Source organism: Chrysemys picta, chromosome 5, assembly GCF_011386835.1.
Source record: "Chrysemys picta bellii isolate R12L10 chromosome 5, ASM1138683v2, whole genome shotgun sequence".
Classification (NCBI taxonomy): domain Eukaryota; kingdom Metazoa; phylum Chordata; order Testudines; family Emydidae; genus Chrysemys; species Chrysemys picta.
In genome coordinates, this window is record NC_088795.1 from 86307895 (window position 1) to 86328353 (window position 20459).

The 20459-nt window shown below is 39.7% G+C and overlaps 1 protein-coding gene across 20 annotated transcripts in view; it reads left to right on the forward strand.

Annotated features, from left to right (window-relative positions):
* MTUS1 (microtubule associated scaffold protein 1) overlaps positions 1–20459 on the forward strand; it is a 209323-nt gene that overhangs the window by 43913 nt on the left and 144951 nt on the right. For 18 of the 20 annotated variants that reach the window (XM_008168470.4, XM_065597998.1, XM_065597999.1 and 15 more), the window contains 2 exons: positions 12269–14620; positions 16884–17079. The exons of 1 other annotated variant lie outside the window; for it this stretch is intronic. In XM_008168470.4, coding sequence (XP_008166692.2) covers positions 12473–14620; positions 16884–17079 — 2344 coding nt within the window. In that variant the 5' untranslated portion in view covers positions 12269–12472. Of the gene's footprint in view, positions 1–8703; positions 8840–12268; positions 14621–16883; positions 17080–20459 lie in introns of all 20 variants that reach the window. One more of the 20 variants, XM_065597994.1, reaches the window with a different exon arrangement.

A 20459-nucleotide genomic window follows, 5' to 3' on the forward strand; every position in this document is an offset into this window, starting at 1 on the left:
ATTAAACTTAAAGATCTCAGAGGACTCCCCTCTAGTCTTAGGTTTAAAGTACAGCAAACAAAGATAAACACTCTAGTAAAAGATTTACAAGTTGAGAAAACAAAGTAAAACTAAGACGCCTTGCCTGGCTATTTACTTACAAGTTTGAAATAAGAGAGACTTGTTTAGGAAGATGGGGAGAACCTGGATTGATGTCTGGTCCCTCTCAGCCCCAAGAGCAAACGAACTCCCAAACAAAGAGCACAAACAAAAGCCTCCCTCCCCACCCCCCAAGATTTGAAAGTATCTTGTCCCCTTATTGGTCCTTTGGGTTAGATGCCAGCCAGGTTACCTGAGCTTCTTAACCCTTTACAGGGAAAAGGATTTTGGAGTCTCTGGCCAGGAGGGATTTTATAGTACTGTACACAGGACAGCTGTTACCCTTCCCTTTATAGTTATGACACGCCCCCCAAATCACAGATTGTGTTGGACATTTGGTTCTACACTGGCTGTGATTTCTTCCTGGAGTTCTAGGAGAAAACAGAGTTAATAAGACACATGTACCTTTAGACATACTACTGATTATATAAAAACTAACAATATGTTTTATTTTAAGAACAACTGTTAACCAATTAACTTGGGGAAACTTTCCCGGGAGAGTGCATCAGCCACTTTGTTAGAAGCTTCCGAAATGTGTTGTATTTCAAAATTAAAATTTTGGAGAGCTAAACTTCACCGAAGAAGTTTTTTGTTATTTTTCTTGGCGGTATGAAGCCACTGTAGCGCAGCATGGTTTGTTTGTAGTTGGAAACGCCGTCCCCAAACATATGGGCGTAGCTTTTTCAGCGCGTACACAATGGCGTAGCATTTCTTTTTGCTGATTGACCAGTGGCTTTTCCTTTCAGATAGTTTCTTGCTGAGAAACATGACAGGATGGAATTTTTGATCCGGTTTTTTCTTCATTAAAACTGCTTTCACGCCTTGCTTGGACGCATTTGTGGTTACTAGGAACGGTTTGTTAAAGTTTGGGGCCCTTAGCACAGGGTTAGACATGACTGTTGCCTTAAGCTGGTTAAAGGCCTTTTGACACTTATCAGTTCACCGAACTGCATTTGGCTGTTTCTTTTTGGTTAGGTTTGTTAGCAGGGCGGCGATTTGGCTGTAGTGGGGTACAAATTGCCTATAATATCCAGCCAAGCCTAAGAAGGATTGGACCTGTTTTTTAGACTTTGGAACCGGCCACTTTTGGATAGCATTCACTTTGGCCTGTAGGGGATTTATAGTTTCTTGACCCACCTGGTGCCCCAGGTAAGTTACTCTGTTTTGGCCTATTTGACACTTTTTAGCCTTAACAGTTAGTTTTGCCTGCTGGATGCGCTTGAAGACTTTTAGGTGCTTCAGGTGCTCTCCCCATGAATTAGAAAAAATGGCCACATTATTGAGGTAGGCAACTGCAGATATTTTTAATTCCGCTAGGAGACCATTTACAAGTTTTTGGAAGGTGGCGGGTGCATTTTGCAACCCGAAAGGGAGTACATTGAATTTATACACCCCTGCCTGGGTGACGAAGGCTGACCTTTTCTTAGCGGGCTTATTTAGTGGTACTTGCCAGTACCCCTTGGTTAAGTTTAAAGTAGAGATGAATTGGGCATGTCCCAATTTTTCCAATAGCTTATCTGTGCGTGGCATTGGATAGTTGTTAGGACGAGTTACAGCATTTAGCTTACGGTAGTTCACGCAAAAGCGGATTTCCCCATTTGGTTTGGGAACTAGAACCACTGGAGATGCCCATGCACTGTTAGAGGGGTGGATTATACCCATCTGTAGCATGTCCTGGATCTTCCTTTGTATAGCAGTTTTGGCATGAGGTGACTCCCGGTAGGGTGGGGTTCTAATTGGGTGAGCATTACCTGTGTCAATGGAGTGGTATGCCAGTTCGGTCCGTCCTGGAGTGGCTGAGAAAATTGGTGCAAAGCTTGTACACAGCTCCTTGATCTGCTGTTGCTGCAGACGTTCAAGGGTTGTGGAGAGGTTTACCTTTTTTACTCCACCATCCTTTTTTTTTTTTGTAGTAGACACCTTTAGGCCACTTTGCGTTATCTGTTTTTTGGGCTGTAAACTGGCAAACGTTTAATTCTCTGGAATAAAAGGGCTTAAGAGAATTAACATGGTATACCTTAGGCTTTATGTTTGAGGTGGGGGAGGCTATGAGATAATTAACAGCTCCTAGGCGCTCCTGGACCGTGAATGGTCCTTCCCACGACGCTTTTATTTTATGGGCCTGGAGCGCCTTTAAGACCATGACTTGGTCTCCTACTTTGAAGGACAGTTTTCTGGAATGTTTATCATACCAGGCTTTTTGCTCTTTGAGCATCCTTTAGGTTTTTTTTAGCAAGGGCTAAAGAGTGTTGGAGGGTGCTTTGTAGGTTGCTTACAAAGTTTAGAATGTTAGTTCCTGGAGAAGGCGTAAACCCCTCCCATTTCTGCTTTACCAACTGTAATGGCCCCTTAACCTCGCGGCCATACACAAGTTCAAATGGTGAAAACCCTAAACTGGGATGTGGTATAGCCCTGTAGGCGAAAAGCAACTGCTGCAACACTAGGTTCCAATCATTGGAGTGTTTATTTACGAATTTACGTATTATGGCCCCCAAAGTTTCATTAAACCTCTTCACCAGGCCATTGGTTTTATGGTGGTAAGGGGTGGCAACCAAGTGATTCACCCCATGAGCTTCCCACAGGTTTTTCATGGTCCCTGCCAGGAAATTAGTTCCCGAATCTGTAAGGATGTCGGAGGGCCAACCTACCCTGGCAAAAATGTTTGTTAATGCCTGGCACACACTTTTAGCCCTGGTGTTGCTTAAGGGTACTGCTTCCGGCCATCGGGTAGCAACATTTATGAAAGTTAGTACGTACTGCTTTCCTCTGGGTGTCTTTTTTGGGAAAGGACCCAGAATATCCACAGCTACTCGCTGAAATGGGACCTCAATTATGGGTAGTGGCTGGAGAGAGGCTTTAACCTGGTCTTGGGGCTTTCCCACTCGTTGGCACACTTCACAAGACCGGACATAATTAGCAACGTCCTTGCCCATTCCCTCCCAGTGGAAGGACTTTCCCAACCGGTTTTTGGTTCTGTTCATCCCAGAATGGCCACTGGGATGATCATGGGCTAAGCTCAAGAGCTTTACCTGATACTTAGTGGGAACTACCAACTGTCTTTGAGGATGCCAGTCTTCCTGGTGCCCACCAGAAAGAGTCTCCTTGTATAAAAGTCCTTGTTCTATAACAAACCGGGATTGGTTAGAAGAGCTGAGAGGCGGTGGAATGCTCCGCGCCGCCGCCCAAGCTTTTTGAAGGCTGTCATTTGCTTCCTGCTTGGCCTGGAACTGTTTCCTTGATGCTGGAGACATCAGTTTCTCCTTGGACTGTGGACTGGGGCTTGGTCCCTCTGGAAGCGATGCAGGTGTTGGGGCTGTTTCCATTGACTGTGAACCGCTGTCCGCTGGTGCACTGTGTGATATTTCAGGCTCTGGCTGAGCCTCTTGGGTAGAGTTATCTGCTGCTTCCGCCAGGTCAGGCTCGCTGATGCCCTCTGGCGTTGAAGTTGTAGACGGGTTTGCAAGCGCTGGACTCAGTGCTGGCAATGGTTCTGGTGCTGGTTGCGTTGCCAGTTCCAGTTCTGGGACTGGCTTTGGCTGGGTTTCTGGGATTGGATCCACTACTGCTGTTGCAGTTGTTGGCAGGGGATCCGGTTCCACCACCTTTGTTTGGGTTTCTGGTAACACAGACTTGTTTAGAAAGATGGGGAAAACCTGGATTGATGTCTGGTCCCTCTCAGCCCCACGAGCAAACAAACTCCCAAACAAAGAGCACAAACAAAAGCCTTTCTCCCCCCCCCCCCCCCCCCCCGATTTGAAAGTATCTTGTCCCCTTATTGGTCCTTTGGGTTAGATGCCAGCCAGATTACCTGAGCTTCTTAACCCTTTACAGGGAAAAGGATTTTGGAGTCTCTGGCCAGGAGGGATTTTATAGTACTGTACACAGGACAGCTGTTACCCTTCCCTTTATAGTTATAACACCTTCCTTCATCTTCACAGCCTTCAAATGTGATAACTTATGTTGCCCATATCCCTGGCAGATTTATGATATCGTCTCATAATTTGAAAATCATTGAATGTATAAATGTACACCTCTGAATTAGGGGAAATACAGAAAATCAACTTGTTCTAGTCTCTGGTTCCTTCGTAATATTATTCAGCTCTTAGGGTACGTCTATGTTGGTAAGCATACCTAAGCTAGCTTTAATCTAGCACAGTGAAGATGCAGCGATTTGGGCTATGCCACAGGATAGCAACCCAAGTACATACCCACAGTAGCGGTGGATCTGAATGATGCAGCTAGCTTGCATTAAAGCTACACTGCCATATTTTCTCTAGTGTTGGTAACAGTAGGTAGATGAAAGTTAGCAAGAGTATGTACACACTAAATGGATATAAAAAATTAGCTGATGTCATTATAATGTGGGGATCATCACTGATGTGTTTCTAATGGAGTCTGTTCTATTATTTTAGATGGAATACAAGGGTCAATGGTGGTAACATAACCCAGTCACTATCCAACATTTACCTTAGACCTTAGTCCATCCCATGCTTTGCTGCACGTTGGGCTACCTCCATTTGCCATCCTTGCCTGTCAGCTGCCCTTCTCTCCAAATCTTCCCATTTCATGTTGAGGTGCTTGATGTTGTTCAGAACTGTTTGTTTCTAATTTATTCGTGGTCTTCCTCTTTCTTCCTGCGTTTTCTGGCTTCTATTCAAGGGTTGTGTTTGGTAAGCGTTCTTTTTCCATTCTCAGCACATATCCCAGCCTCTGATGTCGTCTCTTGTAGATTATTTGTGACAGGGTGCCTTGTCCAGTAATTGTTGACTTCTTTGTTTGTCTTCCTATCTCTGTTATTCCCAATATTCTTCTCAGACATTTGTGATGAAATGCATCCAGTTTTCACGTATCTTTCTTGGCAAGTTGCCATATCTCACTGCTATAGGTTGCGATGGCAATAACAATTACTTTGTACACATTCAGTTTTGTCTTGAGGGAGTTGTTTTTGAGTTTTCCAAATGCAGCGTTTGCCTTCTCGATTCTTCTTCTTCTTGCCTCGGAACTAGTACCATCTTGGCTGATGGTACTTCCAAGATACGTAAAATTGTCCACCTTTTCCAATTTCTCCTTTTCAGTTTTGATTTCTGTCCCTGTAGTCCCCATTAACATGACTTTACATTTCTTTGCCTTGTATCTCAAACCTATCTTCTTCATTACTACTGTTACTTGGTTTGTGCATTTTTGTAGTCCAGTGGCATCTTTATTGATAAGAGCAATGTCATCCGCAAAGTCTAGCTCAAATAGCCTTGAATTGTTCCATTTTAGGCCATATGTATCACTGTAGCATTGTTTTAATCCATAGTTGATGACTAGCATAAACAAAAAAGGAGACCGGATGCACCCCTGCCTTACACCTATCGTGATGCTGAATGGCTTACTCAATCTATTTTAATGCAGCATTTTGAGTTGGCATAGAATGCCTTAATAATATTGATTGATTTTGTTGGAATTCCATATTCCACAATTTTCCGTGTTGTTTCTCTGTTTACACTATCAAATGACTTTTGAAAACCCACAAAATTAATGGCAAGGTTGCCTTGGAATGCAATTGTGTTCTCAATCCATCTCAAGGCGAAAATAGCGTTTGTGCACGATCTCCTGTGTCTAAATCCAGATTGTTGTTCACATAGGACAGTATTCCTCTTTCCTTTTCATTCTGTTCAGGAGGACTGCTGCTAGTACTCTTCCTGTGACAAACAGAAGTGTAACTTCCCTCCAATTTGACCAATTGTTTAGCTCATCTTTCTTTGGTAACTTGATTATGATTCCGAGGGTCCATTCTTCTAGCACTTTCTCCTCCATCAATATTTTGTTGCACAGCAAACAGATGACTGATTCCATATCTTTGCCTCCATATTTAAGCATCTCAGGATGAATGCTGTCCAACCCAGGTGCCTTGTTGTTTTTCAGCTTCTGCAATGCTTTTTTTACTACTTAGATTTTTTTTACCTCAGATACATCTATATCTAGATAATCTAATGGTTTGTCATTGCTAAATTCCAGTCTTGTAATTGATTCTGGTTGGTTTAGCACTTCTTTGACGTGTTCCACCTATCTATTTTCTTGTTCCTCCTGTGTGTTCAAAATTTATCCTCATTTCCCTTTCACTGGGACACTTCTGAATTTTGATCCATATCCTGTTAACTGTTTCAGGATCATGTAGACTGTTCTTGTATTGTTTCTTTCCCCTGCTTCTTCAGCTTCACCAGCCTTACTTTCCATCCAATTTCACTTATCTTTTTTTGCATTGTTTCTTTACTGCTTTGTCAAGGTTCCTGTAGGTTTGTTTTATTTCTTCAGTCGCATGTTGTAGTACTAGAGCTTTTTATTTTCTTCTTTGTCTATAATTTTCCATGTTTCTTCTGAGATCCACTGTTCTTTATTGCTTCCTCTCTTTCTACCAATTATCTTTTCAGCTGCTTCTAGCATAGCTGTTCTGAAAAGATCCCTGTATTTTTCCACTTCATTTTCTTCAAGATATTTAGGGGCATCAAACCTGTTCTTGACTTCTATCTGGTACTCTTTTTGTATCCTGCAATCTTGTAGTTTCTGTGTATTGAATAATCTGAGTCTGTGTTTTCTTTTTGAGCGCTTTAAACTTCAATTTGATGTTTGCTTTCAGCAAGTAGTGATCGCTCCTTATATCTGCTCCTCTGAATGCTCGTGTCCAACACTGATAATGATTTCCACCTCTGACTAACACAGATATAATTGATCTCATTTTGGGTACGACCATCTGGTGAAATCCATGTCTTTTTGTGTGTTATGTTGGAAGAAAGAATTGCAGATGCTAAGATTGTTTTCGGCACAAAATTCAAGAAGTCTTGTGACGTTGTCTGTCATCATTCCAGTTGTATGTGAGCCAATGATGGTTTCCCAACCTCTTCTTTCATTTCCGATCTGGGCATTAAAATCTCCGATAACCAGGACAAGATTGTGGTTTGGTATTTCTTTCATTACATTGTTCAATTCTGTATAGAATCTTTGTCCTCTTCATCTGCATCATTTGTAAGGGCATATGCCTGGACTATCGTGCACTTAATGTGCCTAGAATGGAGTCTAGCTGCCAGTAGCTTATCTGATATTGGCTGCCAATTCATAAGTGATTTCTTTGCAGCGCTATTCATGATGATTCCTACAAATCTCTCATGTTTGGTTCCACCTGAATATAACATTGTTTTTTTCTCCAGGTGTTATCATACCTTGATCTTTCCATCTAACTTCACAAAGTCTTAGTATATCAATTTTATATCTATCAATTTCTTTGATTTCCTGAGCTAATTTTCCTGCACTATGTAGAGTTCATACATTCCGGGTAGCTATGGATATACACTTTTTGGCTGTCAGAATTTGGACCATCAAGTGGGTGACTTCCTGATGGATTTGCTCATATGCTGTCATATGCGCATCTGAATGCTTTCCATCCTCCTCAGGCCGTAATTTTTGGTTTATGTGGTATATGCAAGTAGTTAGAAATTATAATTTTTTTTTTTTTTACAGTGATGGGAAGCTACCCCATCGACCAACCCTCCTCCTTTTTGATCTGGGCCAGGACCAGCAGAGTTCTATCCAACATTAAACCGTGTTAAGCAAGGTCTGGGGTTTGATATACAGAGACCTTAGCCTGCTTAGTACCATGCAAACACACCACTAAAAATCCTTTAAACCTTTCGTTAAAGTACAGAAAAGAACGAAAAACAAAGCATTTAAAATGTTACATATTGAAGTATTTCATTTTAACCTTTTTTGTTCCCTTTCCCTCAAGAGGCTTTTTAGAAAGTCTTTAGATAGTATCAAAGATGGTGGTAACTGTCCTTTTGGGGGTTGGTGGGAGGGAAGTTAGTTGAGATGAGCTGGAGCTGTTCAAGTCCAATCCCACTTCATCTCAGGTGCTTGTTGGGATTCATGTGGATCCTTCTCTTGCCCAGTCTGGTCAGGACATCTTTCAGTATCAAGATGACACAGGCCCAGGAAATGGTGGAGGTTACAGCCATGATGATGAAGTTCGCTCCAGTAGCTTCAGTATCTTCCCCCGCAAAGTCTTTCTTTAAGGACCCACACTTTCTTATTTACCAAGCATGATCTTAACACAGTGCTTGAGTCATAGGTCTTTTTGTTTTAGACTAATTTAGTCTGTCTCCTTTTCATACTTTTCCCATCAACATTTGTTGTGACATCTTAGGAACTTTTGCGTACTTTTTACAGTTGAGCTCACAATTAGAGTAAATTTGTAGGCTCATTTCTCATAACAGGTCTTGCAGGGACTGATCATTGGCACTATGCTATTTACCGCTTTTATCAGTGACCTGAAATAAAGCATAAAATTATTACTGATTTTAGTTTCAGTAACAAAGATTGGGGAAGAGGTAAATAATCAAAAGACCACGTCACTGATACCAAGCAATCTAGATTGCACTGTAAGCTGGGCACAAGGAAACAATATGCATTTTAATATGGCCAAAATATGAAGTCATACACTTGAGAACAAAGAAATCAGGTCATGCTTACATGATGGGGGACTCTTTGCTGAGAAGCAGTGACTTTCTTTTCTTTTTTTTTTCTTAGAGACCTGGGATCAAGGTGAATAATTAATTAGCTGAACATGAGCCCCCAATGGAATACTGTGGCCGAAGGACTAAAGTGATCCCAGGATGGATAAATGGGAATCACGAGTAGGAGTAGAGAAATTACATTTAAGGCTGTGAGTTTGTCATGCAGCGGCTGGTGCTGGGCAGTGTTGGCCTCCCGTGCACGCCCCCCCCCCCAACCCCCCCAGCAGCAGAGTTTGGATGTGGGAGTGGGCAGGGGATTGGAGCATGGGATGGAGTGAGGTGGGCTCTGGGCAGCACTTACTTGTGGGGCTTCCCGGATGTGGTGACATCCCCTTGCTCAGCTGCTAGGTGGAAGCATGGCCAGGCAGCTCTGTGCACTGCCTCTGCCCAGAGCGCTGGCTTCGCAGCTCCCATTGGCTGGGAACAATTTATGAAGGGTTTTGGTGGATTCTCCATCACTAGCAACTTTTAAATCAAGATTGGATGTCTTTCTGAAACGTGTTCGCAGAATTACTTTGGCAAGTTCTACAGTTTGTTACACAGGAGGTCAGACTAGATGATCACAGTCATACCTGCTGGCCCTAGAATTTACAAATCTACAATAGGCCATGTATGTGCAGTTATATGTGCTATTTGTATACTTTAAAAACTTGATCAGTTGTCACCTTGTAACACCAACTGCTACATGAATGGAGCTGCTATTGAAGGCCTGGAACATGGGCTTAAATTACTGTTACAAGTGAGACGAAACTCATCAGAGCTGAATGAGAAACTCAGTGTACTTTTTTAATCAAAAATATAAATTTATCAAAACAAATTTTTTGTGGGAACATACTAGTTTCAACTAAACATTTTTGCCAGGAAATAATTAAATAGTATTGTAGCGGGGACTTGAATGTGGGTGTCCCAGATTCCAGGTGAATATACCAACCAGAAGGCTGTTTAACTGAGAAACTTCAAGGTCTCAGGTTCATTCTGATGAGGAATGCAAGTTTATTTTACATTTCTGAGAGACCGGAAATGTTTCCTATTCAGCTCTACTCATCACAGTCTGCCTTTCAGTACACTGTTTGTTTCATTCAATGGTGCATTGGATCTCAAAGAATTAATTTCTGCACAGATATACAGAAGTTATTTGTGTGCTGTTTTACTTAAGTCAGTTTAATCTTGTTTCCTCTGACTTCAGCATTAAACTGGTTGAATTGGATAAGGTCATACACTGACTATATTGTTTAGCAGATTTCCTGTTTAATAAAGTTAGAATGAAAAATAATCACTCAGTGCACTTGTAAATTAAGACAGTAAAATAAAATGTGTACATGCTTTACCAAATGCATTTTTTGGACTATATCATGTCTACCTTTGTGTGGATATTTATAGCAAGCACTAGTTAATGCTGTCATTAAGGTTATGTATGCATTTCTGATATGACCTTTTCAGTCACTTCAAACTCTGCTGTTGGTCTGAAAACTTCACTTCTTGTAGCTGAGCGTCAACTGTCACTAAACGTTGCAGCAAAAACAGCTCAGCCTCTAGTGAGAGTGGAAAGAACACCTTTATAGGAAATAACATAAATCTTCTTCATAGTTCTAATCAGATTTTTGCTGGAAGGGGTAGATACTTATGAGTGAAATTGTCTTCTGAGATATTATGGGAAAACCAGTTTTGATTGAATATTTGAAAACATCCTTTGTGCATGGACGTAAACGTTACTACTGTAAACAGTAAAAGGGTTCTTCAACAATTGACCAACCTTACTCAGAAAGGCAGAGTGGACTAGCATGCATGGTTGACTGACTGTGCAATGACCCTTCTGTTTCCAATGTGTGGACCCCTGTGGTTTCTAGTCAAATAGCTACCAAAAAAAATCCGTAACTTGATCTAAAATTGATTGCATGCACAGGTAAGCATTCAAATCAGGAAATAACTTTGTTTTGCTATATGATCTTGAATTACATGATTGCATGCTATATTTTGAATAACTGATTTTTATAGTTTAGTAGGGTGTCAAGCAAATTATGCGGGGAAGGGTAGCCCTTACCTAATTCACTGTAACTATTGTATGCGAGGTCTTTTATAGACTGCTATTCATACTACACGATAGTAGATGCTAAGAATTTTACATCATCATGGTCATGTAAGTCTGTAATCTAGACTACAATGTAGTCACAACACAGCGCTGTAGTACAATTTACACACAGAGAAAACTTAGGTTTATGTATGCAACATTAATTTAATCATTTGATTCAAGTGACTGACAGCTATGTAACCTTAACATTCTCGACACTGCTTTTCTGATGGATTATATAAGCACCGAAGCTATCTTCTCATCTTGTTAATACTAATTATACTTTCAATGGTTGTGCAATACTTTATGCACATTAGGACTGCCCCCAAGTCATGTCTGTCAAAAAGGAGGGTGTGTTAAAATTTTTTTCTCTTAGTTCAAAACGTAGCAATGTAGCTGACCAAGTTTTTTTTATGTGTAAACACTGATTGTCTCGGGGGAAGGTATATAGTTACAACTTATGCTAACTCAGGTGACCTTCAGTATCCTATAGAAACGTGCATACAGCAATTCTTAAAAGCTTTATGAATAGGCCCCTACCAACAGGGCCTCTCCTCAGTGCCCCTCTGTCCCTTGCTTTGCTCCTCTGTGCTTATGGTGACTATAAAGAGGTGAGAAAGGAAGGTCACAAGGACGTCTATATACTAGTCTCCTCCTTCCTCATAGCAGGTATTTTATACTGAATTAGATTGGGACATGCTTATAGCTCATTGCAGTACTGGTTGACAAGTTTTGACCTGAACAGTGACTGATATGAAATGTGCTCTTACTACATGAGTGAAACAGGGAGGTATAAAACAATACTTTGTGGGCACAGAAATATGTCTCAAACACTCAGTTACAAAAAGCCAGAATGTTTTCTTGATATGGAAAAAACAAGATGCTTGGGGCATAGTAAAAAGTTTGGAACAGCCTATAAAAAACTTAAGAGTGAGACTTGTGGTGGTTCAGAAATCTCCGTCTACTTGCTGAGAAATAGTAACCATTGATGACTCTACTAAAATATTCATCAACTGTATGAATCTTCAGCAGAGGAGGCACATGTAGTACAGCTCTAAACAGCAGATCATTTTAAATGCAGAATAATAAAAACGAAGGATGTGTAGAGGCAACATCTTCACTGATTCTTGAGTTACTCAGTTTTGTTTTCTGGCTTCCAATTACCACACAGTTGCTTTTCAGTTTCAGAAAATATTGACACGTGGACAGCTATTTGATACTTTGTCTCCCCCGTTAAATGCAGGAGTGGTACTGGAGTTGTGAGGGATGGGGGTGTGTGGAAATGAGGATTATAATCTAGATTTACTTGTTTAAGAAGTTACCTTTTTGTTAGCAGATACTCTGAACTGTTTATCTGGTAGGGCTGTTGAACATTTCAATTTGATTACTTTTTAAGGCAAAAGGATTTCCATTTGTAAAAATTACAATTTTTTCAAAGACTAAGCAGCCTATGAAATGTCTGTTATTAAATTCTGGTTCAGCTGACTTTCATGTCTTTTTTTAATTTTAGAATACATAAGGGGTTCAAGTTGTAGAAGATTTGTGGATATACGTGAAGAGCATGTAAGCAAGAAGAATTGCATCTTGAGTGTCTTATAACGAAACTGAACTGTTCTGGGGCCAAGCTTTGCATTCTCCAACACTCAAAAGAACCTGCGTTTTCTAGAATTTTAAGTGAAAATAAGATGACAACAGTTTTAAATTAAAACTCAGAATGAATGTTGAAAAATCGGAAAATAAGGCAAAGAATGGCTTGCAGTCTCCCTTATTTATCAGTGATGAAAATGGAAATAAATTTACATGTAACACAACTACACCACCCTCAATTAATCATACCACCAATATAAATGGAAATTCAGCTAGCCAGTGTAATAAAATGGCTGAGCATGAAGATAATATGGATTTTAAGGATGTAAATGATTTCACAACCATTTCTTTAAATCAGGAATGTATTGGAGCACTTGATCTACAAAAGACTGGGGGTGAATTTATCTGTAGGGGTGCTTCATTGAGCGATATTGATGCCACATGTGTGTGTCCTGCAACTGAACAGACTTGTATTTATGTCTTGAACCATAACTTAAAAGAACCAACCAGCCTCTTAAAAGAAAACCTTGCTCTAAAAGGAGTGCAGAATCAAAGTACTGATCAACCAGTGCCTTATAGACAGATTGACTGTAACTGTACAATGCATTTTACCCCTTTGGAATGGAGCAAAAACTCTGAAATCGAAAATGAAGTAGGTTTTGCTCATGTGGCATTAGAGGTCACTGGTGTCAATGAATCTCTTGATATGGCTAAAAACGTGGGGAAAACTATGGGAAGTGAAAACGAAGATGCATTTCTCCCTCTGACATCCATCTCTTCTGATGAAATGCATATGAGAAAAAGTTTTGAGACAAGTAGCTCTGAAAAACCTCCTAGTTCATCTGTGTTGGAAGCTTCAGGGGGCCCAAACCCATCAAATAATTGTTCAGATTTGGTAGTACTACCTCTTGCTTCTCCAGATGTTGGAGGGGTTAGTGAACAGTCTCTAAAAGGCACCAATTATGTCGATGTAGCACCACAAAAGAGAGAGTCACAAGAAATGGAAATGCAGTCCTTAAAACTAGTTGCTGAATGGTTAGATTGTCACTCTAAGAATTCGGTGTCACCAGAGCATTTTAATATGGATAAAGATTTTAAAAAGTATTTGCATAGCACACCTGAACATGCCGAAACTGACACATCTCCAACCAGAATGGTAATTAATTACTCTGTAAATGATTTATGTGCTCTGCCAATACAGAATTTTGATGCAAGTATAGACCAAGAACAGGTGGTAAACAAAGTGAGTGAACATTTAGCCAAAGAACAAAATGTCTCTGCTAAAAACACTGTTCTCCGAGATGTACCCAGCTATTTTGCAGTGTCTGAATCACTACAAAGCAGTATACCAAAACCAGAAGGGGCTGCTACAGCTGAGCTGAAATGTGAGGCAACTTTTGTGGTCTTCAGTCCAACAGCTGGTGAAACCAGTCCTGATTCATGTATTTCTACACCTATGACAGGATCAAAAAAACCAAAATTTTCTGTTTCAGCTTTGGCAGAAGCTGGAGTTGGGCCTTGTAAACTGGGAAAGAATGATGCATTAATGAGAGGATGCAATAGAAAGATTTCACTTAAAACTAGTTCTGAACAAATTGCAGTGAAACCAAAAAATCAGTCTCTTATTGTTTCAACAATAACCAAAGCTAGAAAAGCTGAGATTGTTAGCTTTCCAAAACCAAACTTTAAAAATGTGAAGCCAAAAGTTATATCAAGAGCTGTGTTACAGTCGAAAGATAATGCTTCATTAAAAATATCTCCGAGATCCCCTCAACTCTCTACTGCCTCATCGTCTTCACCAGTTTCTTCCCCAAGGCAATTGCCCTCTTCCATCAAAGCATTGAGGGAAAAACGTGATTTAGACAGAGATACTAAAGCAGAAATACCAATGACTAAGACTCATAAGCAACCTCTTAATAAACAGCTCTTTCCTAGCCAAGTTGTACATGCTACAACTCATTCAAAGAACGCTTCTCACAAAATTCCAAAAACACTTCCAGTAAAGCAGACTCCAGAAGACATTGACAAAGCAAGCTCCTCCAATTCAACATCCTCCTCTGTTTCTGCTGCAGTTGTAACATGTGTACAGAGCTCAAAAGGGAAATTGAATGACAAAATGGAAAGCAAAAAGTCCTTGGCACAGCCATGTGTCACAAGCACCTACTGGACTGGAGCTGAAAATGACCAAAATTGCAATTTGGGAACTCTTTTGGAAATGGAAGAGCTAATAAAAGATCCAGCAAATGAGACATTTGAAGTTGACCCCGTTCCCTTGGTAAGTTTATGCATCTACTGTTCAATTAACTGATTTGCATATGTTAAATCTGGAAACGTACATTGTACAGCCGTGAATGGAAATTGTGAGTGTTTCTTAAATCTGTAAATCTCAATACAACCTTGACTATGGAGTTAATTCTGCCTCCATAATACTGAGGGAGAGGGAAAATCTTGAAAGGAATCCTGCCATCTCAGTTGTTTGCTAACTACTTAAAACATGCATCTACATAACTTTTTTTTTTTAAGGAAGTGTCCATCTGTTCAGCCTCAGTCCAGTTCTACTGCATGTAAAAAATACTCTGAATATGGCTAGTAGGCATGGATTTTCAAAATGGTGTATGAGAATCTGATATAAGTGAAGTTCTACAGTGTGACTTGTATGGAACCTTTTAAAAATACATCTTTATTTCTGTGCACTTCATTACAATGTGCACATTAACTTTTTGAGTATCTTCACACTCTAACACTACCAACATTTTAAATGAAAAATATTTGGATTTTAAAGCTCAAGATAAGTTTCTCATACCAGAAATTAAATTACTTGGTTATAAAATTGGATAATATCCAAATCAGGATAATTTATGGGAATTATGTAATCCACACTTACATTGGATGCTTGGTGTACATGAAGTTCAGGATGCTCATAAACTAGCCAAAAGTAGGTATCTAAAACCAACCAGAAAAAAATTATTTTTTGGACACATTTTATTGTTTAGAGGTGAGAGTCACTAGTTACACTACCTCAGCTAAACAAATATCAAGTCTAAAATGTATCTGTCATGACTTCATTATCTCACTGATATAGAGTATGTCTGCCTTTGTAATATTTGCCAGCATGAACCTATTGAATAGGTCAGGAGAGGTATAATCTAAGTAACTGACTGGGAGCCAGGAACTCTGGTCTAGAGTGAAATCCTGGCCCCATGGAAGTCAATGGCAAAATCCCAATTGACTTCAATAATGCCAGGTTTTCATCTACTGTCTCTTTAGTTTCTTATACTGTACCTATGGCCATATTATGGTTCAATTCCTTTGGTCTTTATTGCCTTGAGTAAGACAGTTAAACTGAGACAGAGTTTATCACCTGTAAAATATGCTGGCAGTTTAGTACATTTTGACACTTGGATGAATTCAAGGCTAAAATAACATTTTGTTATGAGTAAGAATAGCTGTTTAACAAATTTGAAATTTTGATTTCTCATGGTTTCTGAGGGAGGTATACATCACACTGTCAGGATTTTAAGATTTGCAAGTCCTAGGACTAAATTCCCTCTGTTTAGATGGAATAATTGGAATATTGCACTGGAGTTTCTTTAATCAGGTTCTCATGGGGGGAAAGTGATCTTGTCTTTAGTACAAATGTCTGGAAATGAGTCTGAACTATGGCTCAAGTCAAAGTGGGTTTGGTTCCCCTCTTGTACGATTAAATCATTGTGAACAAAAATCCACAAAATGTGCGGGAGCATGACTAGGTGATGATATTTTGATACCCATTCCTATACTACATGTGTTTCTGAGCTTGTGCTAGTTAAAAGTGAGAGAGTTCTGTGGTGAAACTAGCGCAACGCCAAATGAGGCATTCAGCTTGAGCCAGTGCTATCTCTTCAACATGCCCTGCATCCATTCCTTAAAGTTACAATAAGTATAGTCTCCTCTGGGTGTGAAAAGAATTATTTAGATAAATCAGTAATCCAGTTAATATCCTTACTGAGATTCTGATTGCTGGCAACTTTTCTTAAATGACCAAACTGGGAATCTTATGTTAATGTAGCCATGAAGACTTGTAGGATGCCACTAATTGCATTTCATTCAGTTCTGTAGCCCACATGTGAACTACTACTTTACCATGAATGTATTTTGAAATAAACCACTTGATTCCTATCTGTACCCAAATAAACCAGACATTCAGAATTCGATTTAAATTAAACCTGAGTTGCAGCACTCTTTTGCACAGACTTTAATTTAGGTATCGATGACCAATTTGGAATTTAGTGTCACCTCATATCCCAACCCATTATGTGACCTCTAAAAATTAATTTAGCAGATGCACATAACTCTGAATTGCAGAGGATAGTGTTCATCTGTGTTTCTTCCTTTCCTGGACCAACTTGGACCAACTTTCCTGGATAACAAGCACCTACTTGAAATCACTTGCCTTTGTGACTAATTTTCTTTCTGGTAATTGATGCTAAACGCCCCCCACCTACTTTATAGGCAATAAGTGAAACAACTTGTTCTTACAATAGTGTTGTGTTTTACAGGTTTCTTCAGCTAAAACTGGGGCAGCACAAGATAAAAATATACACAAGGAAGGCCCTATCACTCTAAGAAGTGTATCTGCTCCCAAGGTGAAAGTGGTGCCTTCTGTGTTTCGCTCTAGGCGAGGAAGTGAAAATAAAAATGTGTGCACAACTAAAATGTCATCTCCTCAAAGAGCTGTTCTGCCATCGAGTTCTGGTAAGAGAATTTCTATTAGGGTAATAAACTCCTTAAAAAACAAGGCATTAAACTTTACCATTATTCCAATAGGTTAGTTTTATAACGTTAGTGATTAAGATATGTGACAGATCTGAACCCAGTCAGAAGTGCTGGAATCCACACAATGGTTAAAGCAAGAACCATAACAGTCCAGCATCTCAATGTGTATCAACACTCTGGAAGCTTCTCTTTTATTTAGTTTAGTCTGGGTTTCCTCTTACGAAAATGTCATCAAAAATGCTACTTGTGGTGGCTTTTGCCAATGCAGATACTAGTGCATTAAAGCTGAGGAAATTGCTCAGTTTTCATGGACTACAGAAAAAAATGTGGGACGGCAGTCACTTTAGGTTGCTGTTGACCTGATTTAGACCTCATCAGGTGGTCTAGAGGAGTCTCTGGCCCTAAATAACTTCTTCCTTATCCTCTTTCCTCTAAGTAGGAGGCAGAGGTTATATGACAGCCCATGTCTACTAGATTTCTATCTTCAGTGTTCATAAATCTAATCTAGAAATGAGAGGCTACTTGGATGAGTCTGAATAGTACAGTATTTGCATCTTTCAATTGGATGCATGATGAATAATATAATAGGAATTCATTTCAAAAGGCAAAAACAGTTTGTAGGTTCTTTAGTCCCTAACAATTAGGGCTTTACGAGAATGGGGAACTCCATTACAAACAATATCTACAACTAGCTCTCACCAGCTTCAAAGCACAGTTTTCATGACACTGGAGGGGCACCATTTTTAGGGATAAACCTGATTTCTATCCCAACTATAAATCTCTGATTTAGCTATGTTCCAATTAAATGTCTTCAAATCTCATCCAGTAAAGAATGCCTGAAGGAGGGTGTGGCAGTACTGTGAGGAAAATATATTAAGATTAAATATATATAGGTGCTAAGTGAAAACAGAACTGAAATCATTTGAAAGTTGTGAAAGCCAGAGAGAACAACTTAGGATACCACAGATACGAAACTTCATGATAACATTCAACAACTCCCCATGTGCATCTCGAGGGATTTCAAAGAAGACCCATTGCTTAGACTGAACAAAACATTAACAGGTACAATCCTCCACTTGCAAGGAAAGGGACTGGGTGATTTGATGGAATGAGGGGCTTGAATTTGTTGGCCTACTGGCCATTCAGACTCAAACTGAATGTTCTAGTAAGTGACATAGTTGATCTTACTTGTTACGATAAAGTAACTAATTACAAAGGTAGTTTGAACATAAATGACTAAACTTGTAATATACTATCATTTGAAAAGTATACACCCAATTCTTCATCCAGAAAAACTTGCTCTGCATTTTGCTTGACTTTTTCCCACCCAATTTGATGTAAAAAAGCATAAAATGCTCCCCTTAATTATACATGTGGTGAGGCATGATTAAAATCCTTCTCCACGGCCCCTTTGAAGGAGAAAACCAGTCAAATCAAGTGAATAGAGCTTATTTCTGACTTCCCTTGCCCAGTATTATGGCAAATATTTTTTTCAGCCTTTCATAGTTTCCCAAGGAGAACAGTAAGATTCTTTGATCAGCTGCAGCATACTCTAATAGTATAACAGAAAAATTAATATGAAATCTACCATCTGTTCAAATAGCTTTCCCTATACAACAGTGAATATTTTTTAAAAACAGTTTTATTAGAAATGTATTTCAAGAAAACTTCAAGTGACAATTGAAATATTAACCCAGTCATTCATTCATAATCAAGAAATACTTCCTTTTTAACTAATTTATCACTTCCCTTTATCCATGAATGAGTATTTTAGAAAAGATCCAATAGTTAAAACTAAAACAGAAACCAGGCTGTAACAGTATAAGGCAGTCTTAGATCACTGAATGTATGCCATTTATTCCACAAAGAATGGCTTGTCTAATAGAATTGAAACCAACTGAGTTTCTATTGTCCCTATGCACAACTGGTAAAGCTGACTGGTAACCAGTCTCTACTATAAAGTTTACATATACTTCCCATTTTAATAATAGAGGCCAACCTTATTTCAAAGAACCATGCAGTAAAGAGCTGGAATGATGACAGCCAGGAAAACCATTTGCAGCAAACAATGTTTAATTTACCTCTTGTGTTCAATGTCTGAACAGAACTATGTCTACAGATTACCTCTGTTTTAGAGAGTGTGTGTGTGTTTATTATTATTAATTAGTTCTGCCTCATTTAGTACTATGCAAGGCTTTACTAAGTATTAAAAAGCTAACATACTTCCCAGGTACTCTGATCTGAAAGCATGTTTTCAGGCTGTTTTCAGAAGCCTAGCAGAGAGGGTTCACACATATATGCAACACCCCCACCTCAAATGCTTGCACATCTCTCCTGCTAAAAATCTGATGTGGACAATCCAAAAGCGGAAGGATGAATGCCAGATTATAACTCTGGCTTGCTTCTTTTTTGAAGTAGAACCACCTCCTTTAAAGTTCCATCTTTATCACAAACCAGTGGTTCTCTGTTTTATGGACGGGTTTATGGAAGGAGTTTCATCAACTGTTTTCAGTGGAGTCCTCTGTACTCTACCGAATTCCCATAAACACCAACATACTTTACTGTAGAACTTGGGTTGTTCCTCTGGAATGGTGTAGGACTTGCCAGGCTCTCAAAGGCTATACGTTCTGATATAGTTCCTCCTGGATATCATTAATAGGGTTTTCAGCTAGCTCCTGTTTGGGACAGGCATCAGCTCTTGAAGTCCACTAGGAGTGCCAAGTGTAGGGGAGCTCATCCCACTTTGACTAGGTTCTTAAAGGCTATAACCTATCTCAGACTTTGCACTCTTCTCTTTGGTGCCCTCCAGTATGCTTTCCTTGTGAGTGATGTTACTTGAAGCAGTCAGCTCATTCTGGATGGTGGGGTAACTCTTGGCCCCTTCCTCTGCTATATCTCTTCAGTTCTCCATACCTGTTATAGTTTTCACATCAGCAGGACTTCCTCTTTCCATATCTAATCAAGTTATTTCTCTTCCTAAATTCTGCCCTAGAGCAAGGCACAGAATATCTTCCTCTGTATCTGGAGGGTTCTTTGCCTAACTGTGTGTGAAGTATTCAGGTGACAATTTTTGTCCTTTGAGTGCCCTTGCAAGGAACTCTAAAGCCTCCTGATCATTCATTCCTCCTGAAGCTTTATTTCTTGTCAATACATTGGTAAGTCATCTTTACCAGTCCAGCCAAACCTGTTCCCTCGGACTAATGATCACTTCTTGGTCAACCCTACGTAGACATGCTTTGCTGGGCAGCTCTCTGGAGCTCTGTCCGTGCTCAAACAAAGGACTGCCCCGAATCTCTGCATCAGCCAATGCATCATTTGGACACAGAATGGTCAGGAAATCACTTTATGGCTAGAAAGAG